The sequence below is a fragment of the Metarhizium acridum genome, assembly GCF_019434415.1.
Source record: "Metarhizium acridum strain ARSEF 324 chromosome Unknown scaffold_13, whole genome shotgun sequence".
NCBI lineage: Eukaryota > Fungi > Ascomycota > Sordariomycetes > Hypocreales > Clavicipitaceae > Metarhizium > Metarhizium acridum.
The window spans coordinates 2087340-2098698 of NW_027094016.1; the positions used below are offsets into that span (position 1 = coordinate 2087340).

The following is an 11359-nucleotide window of genomic DNA, read 5'->3' on the forward strand; positions in this document are numbered from 1 at the left end:
GGTTACAAGGTGATCTTGTTCGCTATGCGTCTCCAGCGTCGTGGCCCGCATGCTTCTAGTAATGAGTGGCGTCGAACTACCAGGTTGGAGGCGGCCGGGACAGGGGATGTTAGTGGATTGTGTGGATGGTGGGTGGCCAACGGACCGGCCGAGCGATGGCACTGACAGTCGTCCGCACATGGCAAGTGTCTTCAGCTCTTTGGTGCGTGCTTGTATGTGTGATGCTTCCATGGCCTACGACATTTCAACATTTGATCAAATACCTTAGTGACCAATTCTTACTTTATGCACGGGGTACTGACTCAATGTGTTTTTTTTTCCCTCGTTTCCTTTCTCGCAATTTGTCTTGCACGTCTTCTGCTGACTCCTTGGACTCAATTTGCTCCGGTGTCCCCCCTGGCTGCTGAAGTGGGGCCTTGGCCGGGCCTGTCTTGGCTGAACCAGTCAGTTCGCTAGGCACCCCGTTCGTTACCAAGGGTCTGTCTGGTATCACTTGCCATGGTATCTGGGCCACTAGGCACTTGGCCAGACAGTTGATGGACATGGACAATGCAAGATGCAGAGGAAAAGGGGAAGATTGAACATTTGAACAGTTGACCCAAAACCGAAGACTCAAGACCACCCAGGACCACCACATCTGCTCGCCGCTCCAAGACGTTCAGGACGCTTTCACGCTCTCCACTTGGACTGTGATACGTGACGTTTGGGGGTGAGCTTTGTGCTCACTCTATGTATTCCATCCATTCACCCCTGACTGTCAGTCCTGAGCAGAACCCCGGTATTAGTTCCCTAGTTAAATTGGAAACTTGGAGCAGACGGGGCTTTTCCCGTTGCCGTTGCCGTTGGCGCCCACCAAGGTAAGTTCTTGCAGAGTACTTCAATGCCAGTGCCATCCGATGTTCCCATCTGACTACGAGGTACGAAGTACCAACTTGGAGCCTTGGTGTTGTACCCACCCCTTTTGAGCACTTCAACTTTCTGCTCTGTCGTTTTCGTCAAACCACCACCGTCATTGACGGCGACATCACCGACAGGAGGCTTGTTGCGTTGTCCCAGGCCGCATTTCGAAACGACGGAGAGGAAAGCCTGAGGAGGATCGAAGGCAATTGAGACAGTATTCAACCCTCCCCCACCGAACCAGGTTCTGCCGCCCTCGAACCCTTCGCCGAGCCTAGACTGAGACCGAAGGGTACCAAAAAAAAGAAAACGATCTTGCTAGATTCGCCCCGCTAGCTTTGCGACTGATAGTCGGTAACGGTTCTCATCTAGACAGGGCTTCATCACGTTGATTGTTTTGTTTTCCCGTCTTCACATACAGCATTATTCCAAGACTTCATCAGCGGGTATTGCCAACAAGCCGAGGAGAGAGGGTGGGATTTTCGGACAGTCAGATACGGCAGCTTTTGTTTTTGATAACCTCTGTTCTGCTTCTCAAAGGGAAAAAAAAAACAGAGGTCTTGGTATGTTTATACACCGGATCACCCCTTCAAAGGGTTCTGTCGCCTATGTTTTGATTCTTTGCCCCCCCTTCGTATGTCACCGGTTCATGTCTTTGTCGCCTCTCACGGCTTTGTGACCTGAGCCCTCGACCCGCTCTCCACCTACAGGATCATATAGACTGACCGCCCTGGATATTAGGGCGACGATAAATTGCGTGGCAACGACACGAATTTTATGCAGTCGACCCTGTTTGCCAGACATTTGTTTCCCTTTCGACCACCACTCTAAATGCTAGACGACGGTCCTCCTTTTTCGGTACCCTCGTGTTTCAGCCAACCCTCTAGAATTGTACACGAACCAGATCTTGACCATTTAGGTAGCGGGCGGCTCTGATACTTGGACTGTGTGGATGGGCACAATACGCGTCACAGGCTTATTTACTTTATACCGGCCCTCTGGTGAACAAGTCGACTTTCTCGACTCCAAGCTTCATCATCTCTCACAAACCGCTGAGCCAGTACTCGAAATGGCGACAGCCTTGCCGCGGCCATCACGGTCCTCAAATGGCCCGCCAAATATGGCATTACCTGCGCTGCCAGTACACAAAACTCGAAAAAGCACAGGAAATATCCCATCGCATGCTCCAGCAAAGTCTGCACCGTCCACGCCAAGGAGTAGTGGTCTTCGAGCTCCTTCGAGTATCTTGGCACCTCCGACCCCGCTTCCGACCACGACATTGCCTCATCCAAAGGGCCTTGCCGGTGTAAGCGCTGTGGGCGCTGTCAACGCAGCGGGCAAGACGCTTAGGAAAACCGTCAGCATCAGCTCATTTCCACATCCCCCACGAGGCGACAGCAGGTCTAGCAGCTTGCCACCTAATCCGCTGGCCAGCGAAAAGACTCGATCCCGGAGATCGAAGACGCCCAAGGAGCTGTCTCATCTGACCTACTCTCCATCTACCCCGAGTTTGTTGAATGGTAGCAGAGAGGGCAGATCCATCAGCAACGCTCGCATGTCGGATGGGTTGATGAGCATTTCCTCGCCGCCGCAAAGCCGAAGCTCTTCCGCACAAGACTCATACTCGACTTCTGCAACGACTTATGATGAACCTGGGGAAGGGTCGGCATCAAAAGTCGATGCAGGTGCTGCTATTGTTGGCTCCGCTTCCGACAAACGATCATCCAAATCTGACGGCAAAGGCAATGTGGTTGTCAGTGTGAGAGTCCGTCCAGACAACGCCCTTGGCCAGTCAAACCCCGAAGGAGAGTGGATGGTAGATGGACGCAAGTCTCTTATTGCGTACAAAGGAAAAGAAGGCGGTGATTATATTTATGGTATGTACATTTGCACCAAAGTTGCATGCGCCTCGAAGCGTATTTTGGTACCACGCAAACAGCACCCTGTTAACAAATGAGTAGACAATGTCTTTACCACGCATGACAATAATGCGCGTGTGTATGACCATATTGCAAAGCGACTCGTCCGGAGAGTCATGGAAGGCTACCATGGAACAGTCTTTGCCTACGGTATGACCGGTACGGGCAAGACCTTTTCGATGCAAGGAACAGCGTCGTCACCAGGCGTCATTCCCCTGGCAATTACCGACATCTTTTCATACATCCGGGAAACGCCATCCCGAGAATTTCTGCTACGTGTCAGCTATCTTGAAATTTACAACGAGAGAATTCATGACTTGTTAAGTATGCCGACGGGCAGTGGTATTGGCGGAGCTCCACAGCAGGACGAGATTAAACTACGCGAAGACAGCAAGCGTGGCGTCTATGCCACGCCATTAAAGGAAGAAATCGTCCAGAGCCCTACACAATTGCTCCGAGTTATTGCGCGTGGTGACCAGGCGAGACGAACTGCCAGCACACAATTCAATGCCCGCAGTTCGCGGAGCCACGCAGTCGTTCAGATTGTCGTTGAAAGCCGCGAACGAATCCCAGGTGCCGCTGCTGGCGGGAACGAAGCCAAGCGCTCAGCTATTCTTCCTGGAGGTGTTCGTGTGTCCACTCTGAGTTTGATTGATCTGGCTGGTTCTGAAAAAGCAGCCGAGTCCAAGGAGCGGAGACAAGAAGGCGCCCACATCAATAAGAGTCTTCTCACACTGGGAACCGTCATATCAAAGTTATCCGAGTGGAAGGATAAGGAAAGCAAAGGCAGCGACAAAGAAGGCAAACACTTGCCTTACCGTGACAGCAAACTGACACGCCTCCTCCAGGGAGCCTTGTCCGGCAATTCGTTAGTGAGCATCCTTTGCACCATCCAGATTGGAGCCGCCGGAAGTACCGCGGCCGCAAACACCCACACGACCGAAACCATCAATACTCTGAAATTTGCCTCGCGGGCCAAGAACAGTATTGTTAGTCACGCCAAAAGAGCGGAAGAGGCTCTTGGTGCAGGAGGCGACGGCGGTGCAAGAGTGCTATTGGAGCGGTATCGCATGGAGATTATGGAGCTGCGGCAGCAGCTTGATTCACAAAAGGGCAAAAGGGGTAGCAATGACAGCGAGGCGGACAAGGACAAGGAAAAAGACGAGGAAGCAGAAAAGGTCAGGGAAATGGAGGCTGTCGAGAGACACGAGGAGCAAATGCTGGAGATGCAGCTTGCAAGAACAGCGCTGAAGGAACGAATTGATCATCTCAACCGACTGATCCTCAGCTCCAAGTCGATCGGGGTCAATTCCAACGGCTCATTAAGCTCGCTTGGACAGTATGCACGATTCTCTCAACTCTCCCTAACGGGGTCGATCAGATCATCAGTTGCCACTTCCATTGGATCAAAACCTCTGTTGGAGCGCACTGCGTCAATGACGTCAGCGTCATCCACAATTGGGCGACGTTCTAGCGGCGGCCAAAGAATATCTGGCGAATGTGAGCGAGAGGCCATTGATGCCGAGGACGATAGCGTTGGGGAGTATGGAGACGGCACGGCTTCTCTGACGGCCCAAAATCGGGCGCTTCAGGCAGACCTAGTTGATAAGAACCGGTACATTGCCACTTTGGAGAAGAGACTTCTCCAAGCGAGACGGGCGAGCTCATCGCGAACGTCTGTTGGATTTTCCGCGCCAAGTAAGAACATCATGGTTGGCGAAGACCACAGCGTCGCTGCTGCCTTGAAGGAGAAGGATGCCGAGATTGCTGATCTCCGCGCTCGCCTTGATGATAAAGACCGTATGCTTGCCGCTCTGAGGAGTGCTGCACGCTCCCGGGACACTGCCGACGCCTCGGCCGACCCACGACCAACCCCAGTCGCGGATCAGGTCAAGATGACGACGCCAGGTAGCCCTACGAACAACCAATTCCAAAGGAGGCGGACCAAGAGCGTCGATGAGATGAATAGAATGCTCGAAGAGATGATCCAGGACCGCGTTGAAACAGGGCAGATCATCCGTGGATCTCGAGGCAGCGTGCGGTTGCCTGGTGGACAGAAGCTGGACTCACTGGCAGAGCCGCCACATACCTTGGAACCCTTGCGACAAAGTCCAATCCCTACGGCTTCGCCAGCCGTGTCAGCAATCGAGTCTGTGTAATGCGCCAGCTTCTGCGGTTGGAACGAGTCTTAAACCAAGGTCGTCTGTGCTGTGAGCGCCATGGGTTGCCGGCTACTGGCAGTGATGATGGGATGGGAACGAGCAATGGACCACCGAGACTGGCAAAATGTGGATGGCGGATATGGATGGGGCGGACTGAATCTGGATTGAGTCGGTGCTACCGAAAGAAAATGTTCTCGAACCAGGCGGTTTTAGTTGAGCTGTCCAGCTTTTCTAGCGACGTGCTGCCACCGGAAAAGGCTGGATAAATGGAACAACAGCCACTCTACTTCATCTCATTATCGACAGCGCGGCTTTTGCGGCATTGTTTGGCGTTTGGTTGATGGGCATAGTATCCTTGGCAACTTGATACCTGAAGTTTGTTTCTGTTTTGGCCCTTTTGATACAAAAATCCTCTTTGGCATATAGGCTCTCAATCAGTGTGGACTGGTTCCTCTGAGGGCAGTATTTCATAATCCCAATATGAGATGGATTGAAGAAGCATACTCGCGACTTCAACTAATTTTGAGTCTTTATTTTCTCTATCGAGTGATTTGTAACGCGAAGTTATAGATTTGCTGACTAAAAGAGTAAGCACGTCCCATGTAAACAAGTTTACTATTGCTTGAATTTTTCAGTTACAAGAAATACTCGGGTATTTTTAGGCGTCTATTTAAACGTACAGTTGTGGCGTCTCGAGCTGGTACCCTACTACGGAGTACGTCTCTACCACCTGCGTAATATTAAGGCCTATTATAATAATTTAAGGTATTAATTATATTAATTAGTGTTCTTCTTTATAATTTCTACCTAAAGCGTCTCTAATAATATTACCTTTTATTTTATTATATAATACAATTAAGTTTACTTTCTCTTTTAATAGCTTAAAAGAAAGAAAAACTAATGTTAGCTTTAATATTATATTAAGCTCTCTTTTAAAATTTATTATATATTACTTTTCTTTAAGTTTTAATTAATTAAAATTTAATAATTAAATCTTAATAGCTTTAATTACTCTAATTATTATTATAATAATTACTACTCTAGGACGTGGTGTTATTAGGCCCGGCCAAGCGCGCCCGCGCACTAATTACCCCGATTAGTTGGAAAAAGGTTAGCTTGACCTAATGCGTTAGGCTACACACGTGACGACCCGTAAAGGGGTTACCGCGGTAATAACACTATATATAAATATTATAATACCTCGTATACCTAGCTAGCTAGCTTCTCTTTATTTAATCGATTATTAAATTAATTTTATTATACTAATTATAAATATTTATAACTTTCCCTTATAAAATCTATAATTATAAAATAAATGATTCTAAGTTATTTATATAAACTTTTTATATTAAATATCTCTTTATTAATTAAATTCTATATAATATTAAAAATATTATTATACGTACTTATAAAAGATTTTTTTAAGTCTTATAAAACTTCTCTTTAAGTTTATTCTTTTTATTTAATTTCTCTTAAATTAAATTATTTACGTAAAATAATTATAAAACATTTTTTAAGCTTTTATTAATAATAGCTTTAATTTTTAAGTGTAAATATATACTCTTTTTTTCTTTTAAAAATTAATTTATATTAAATTAATTTATTATATTAATTCTTTCTTTAATAATATCTCTTTATTTAAAATTAAGTTTTTTACTCTCTTATATTATAACTTATATATAGAGGTAAATGTTACGAACGTTACTTCACTGCATGGGACACGGGACGGGACCACACCGCCTAGGGTGAGAGGCACGGCCTACAGGCATAAGGAAAGGAATGAGAGGCACGTGATATATCACGTGACTTAAGGGAGTATTAACGGCTTAATAAGCTTAAGGCGTTAGGCTAGCGATTTAATTAATTTAGACTTAATAGACTTAATAGACTTAATAGAAGAGAAAGGGAAGTTAATTAAGCCTATTAATTTAAATTTATAATAGAGAAGTAAACGAGTACTTAAGGAGAAGGTATCTCCTATAGCTAAATAATCTAGTTCTTTATTAATTAATTTAAGTAATAGTTTTACTATTAAGAGTTATACTCTTAATAGCCTTATTATAATACTACTTAAAAGCTACTTTATAGCATTTAACTTAACTTACTTTCTAAGAAATAAACCTATTATACCTTAAAACCTAAGCTACTATTACATTTTAATTAATTCTATTTAATAAGTTACCTTAAAACTTTAAGTAGTAATAACTTCTAAGATATTTACTTTAAGCGGAAAGACTATTAACCTTAAGGAGATAATAAAGTACCTTTATAATAAGATTACTAAGCTTAAAAAGTAAAATTAATAGCTTCTTAACTAATAAAATAATCTCTACGAAAAACTTAAGGTATAAGAAGAGAAACTTATAATAGTTTAAAATCTTATACTTATATCCTTTATTAATAATAATAATATACTAAAATTCCCTAAGCTTAAATTATATAATAATTATAAGGGTAATATAAGAAACTTTCTTATATAAGCTTAAGCTTACCTATAAGTTAACGAAAAAATCTATATAATACTTAAGTTATAAATTCTTTATATTAGTAACCTCTTAACTAGAAAAGTAATAGAATAGTAGAAGCTAACCCTTCGCGTATATCTTAAGTATAATATTAAAGCTAAAGTGAAAGTTATTTATATTTTCTTTAATTATAAAACCTTTAAAGAATAACTTCTCGTTACATTTAAAAATTCTAATAAGTATAAGAAAGCTATATAATAACTTACTTAACTTAAGTAAACTAAATCTATAGCTTATTACGTTAGGGAGTTTAAACGCATTATAATAAAACTTAACTAGAATATTAAACCTAAAATAAAAGTTTTCTATTAAGAACTTAAAAAAGAAGTAAAGAATAACATTTATTAAGAAGATTATCTTAAGTTATTTAATAACTTTATTAAAATAGTTATTAAGGTAAATAACCGTTTATATAAGTAATATTATGAAAAAAGTTATAGGAAATTTAAATTATATACTAGGTTTAATAAACCTAATAGTAGTAAGCTACACTAAATATTAATAGTATACGGGTACTACGCTAAACCTATAAAACTTAACGCTATAAATAAGGAAAGGGGGAAGACTTATTATAATTATAGTAAGACTAAACACTTTATAAATAAATGTAGAGCTTTAAAGAAGCTATAGAAGCTAATTCTTAAAGGCAGAAAGCTTTATACCGTAAACTAAGAAGACTTACTTACGTGAAATCTTAGTATAGTAAGTAATAAAAAAAGCTTTACGTTAGTAAATAATATTAGTTCAAATAAAGATTAGAAATTTAAAACCTAATTAATACCTAATAACTTTTAGAAATACTAGATACTCTTACTAAAAAGTAAACCTTTACTAGAATAAATTTAAGAAGAAGAGAATTATTTAACTAAGAAAGATAAACTTAAAATTAAATATAAACTTCTTAATTAAACCTTTTATTATAATAATAATTACTATACGTACCTTAATAGTAAGCAAGATAACGAATAGTTTCTATAAGAATAAAAGGGAAGGAGAATAACCCTTATAATACAACTAAAATTATAATAAATTAATTCAAAGATATTAAACGAGAAGTTATATTATACTAAGAATAACGTATATACTACCTAAGTTATAACCTTATAATATAAGAAGAAAGGGAATTATATAACTATAAGTAACTCGCTTAGCTTAAGTTTAATTAATATAAATAGTAAGTTAAGCGATTACTAAGAAAGCTCTAATAATACGTTAAAAGATAACCGCTAATAATAGCGCCTAAAATAACGCGCTAAAGAACGATATAAGAATAAAATTAATAAATTAGGAAATAATAGCTGTTATTATAATTAAGACTAATTTCTTAACGAAAATCTAATAGGTCTCTATATATTATAAATATTAGTAGTATAGTATACCTTATAATTAATATAACTATAATAGAACGAAAGATTCAAGTAATAATTAATAGCAGAGTATAAGGAAATTTTATCTTACTAAATCTTATTAATAGATTATAATTACCTTAAACACTTAAAGACGAGCCCTATTAACTTATAATTATAAAAGGAACTATAATAAAGTATAGCTAAGAAGTAGTTAATATAAAAGTAGCGTAACTTCTCGTTAATATATAAGGTATAAAATATCGGGTTATATTAAATATTATAGTAATCTTAAAATATAATATTATATTAGGGATACCCTAGTTATAAGCGAGTAATTCACGAGTTAATTAAAGAACCAGCTAACTTTAATAGAATTTACTAGAATACGGTTATAAAGCTAAGAGTAGCCTATAAAAAGCACCTTACTTAGACTATAATAGGCCTTTAGGAATATATGTAATTGTTAGAGAGCTAAAAGCTAAGATAATAGAGATTCTTAAGGAATACTTAAAGTATAGTAAGCTATTTAATAGAGAGCTAAAAATAAAACTATTAGAGCATTTATACTAGAACTATAAGATTAAACTCTAGCCTAGTATTAAATTAACGTTTAATAAAATTTATTCTTAAAACCCTAAGTAAAATAAAGCGCTTAAAAAGTATTTAAAGAATATACTATAAAAGGGATATATATAACTATTAAAGTCCCTAATAGAATACCTAATTCTATACGTATTAAAGAAGAATAGAAAACTATAATTATATATTAATTACTAACACTTAAATAAGATTATAATTAAGAATTAATACCTATTACTACTTATAATAGAAATTAAAGATAAGGTTAAAAAAGCTAAATAGTTTATTATACTTAACTTAAAAGAAGCCTATAACCTTATATAAATAAAAGAAAGCTATAAGTAAATAATAGCATTTTAAACTAGTAGAGAATACTATAAATATTTAGTAATACCTTTTAAGCTTATTAACGTACTAATAACCTTTTAAAGAATAATTAATATAATCTTATAAAAATAACTAAAAGTGTTTATAGTTATATACCTTAATAATATCCTTATTTACTTAAATACCCTTAAGAAATATAAGCGATATATATATAAGATACTATAAACTCTATAGAATAATAAACTTTTAGTTAAAGCCTTAAAATACTAGTTCTACTAGAATACTATACACTTTTTAAGGTACGTACTTACACACGAAGAAATATAAATAAGCTTAAATAAGATTAAAACTATTAAGAAATAGCTTATATTAAAGAATCTAAAGAAAGTTAAAGGATTTATAGTATTTATAAACTTTTATTATAAGTTCTTAAGCGAATATAAAGACATTTTATAACCTCTTATAAACCTAATAAAGAAAGAAGTTAGCTTTTAATAGAATAAATTAAAAGCTATAGTATTTTAGAAAATAAAAGATTTAATTACGTTAAAACCTATATTAAAAGCACTTAATTAAAATAAACCTTATAAGCTTAAAACGAACGCCTTAGATTTTATATTAGGCGAATAGCTTAAATAATAAGATAATTAAGAAAGATTACACCTAGTTATATTCTTCTTAAAGAAACTTTATAAACCTAAACTTAATTATAGGATTTATAATAAAGAACTTATAGCTATTATTAAGTGCTTTAAAGAATAAAGACATTATCTTATAGGAGTAAAGCATTAAATTAAGGTTTATATTAACTATAAGAATCTTATATTATTCTTAACTATAAAGGATTTAAATAAACGATAGATTAAATGGTATAAAACCCTTATAAATTATAACTTTAAGATTATATACTATAAAGAATTTAAAAACAAAAGAGTAAACGCGCTTAATTAAAGAGAGAACTTAAAATTAAATAAGCAAGTAAGTAATACACCCTTATTACGCGCTACTAAGAATAGAAACCTTATACTAGGTACCCGAGAAATTAATATAACCTAGTAAGTTAAGCTAAATAAAACATAAATATAATAAATCGTATTATATATTAAGAATAATAGCTACTTAAATAATTAGGAAACGAAAACGCATTTATTTAAGAAAGGTAAGACCTTCTTATATAATAAATAATAGTATATTCTTAGTACACTTTAAGAATAGCTTATTAAGAAAATATACGAGCACCTATTACACGAATATTAGGGTGTAAGGAAAACGATTAGTAGGCTAAGAAGATTATATAACTTCCTAAAAAGTAAAAAAATAGTATAAGAAGTTATTAAGAAATACGACACGTGTAATAAGGTAAAGGTAATATAACACGCATTATATAGCGAACTATAACTAATACTACCACTTAAAAGAGTATAATAAACTATTATAATAGACTTTATTATTAAACTATTAAAGTTAAAAGAACCTATAATAAAAGTAGCTTATAATAGTATTCTAGTTATTATAAATAAACTTATAAAATACGCCTATTACATTTTATATAAGGAATTAAGTAATACTAAGGACTTAACGTATATATTCTTTAAAACAGT

General features: G+C 37.2%; 1 protein-coding gene across 1 annotated transcript; it reads left to right on the forward strand.

Annotated features, from left to right (window-relative positions):
• The first annotated feature begins 598 nt into the window (after positions 1–598).
• KIP2_1 (Kinesin-like protein kip2) lies at positions 599–5505 on the forward strand. The gene is made up of 3 exons (XM_007815246.2): positions 599–857; positions 926–2774; positions 2859–5505. Exons 2-3 carry the CDS (start codon positions 1850–1852, stop codon positions 4973–4975), a joined length of 3042 nt encoding a protein of 1013 aa, XP_007813437.2. The 5' UTR covers positions 599–857; positions 926–1849; the 3' UTR covers positions 4976–5505.
• Positions 5506–11359: the final 5854 nt, after the last annotated feature.

Coding starts and splice junctions, on each gene's coding strand:
- KIP2_1 (XM_007815246.2), top strand. CDS start 1,850: ATGGGCACAATACGCGTCACAGGCTTATTTACTTTATACCGGCCCTCT. Junction 2,775..2,858: donor AGGCGGTGATTATATTTATG/GTATGTACATTT, acceptor ACAAATGAGTAG/ACAATGTCTTTACCACGCAT.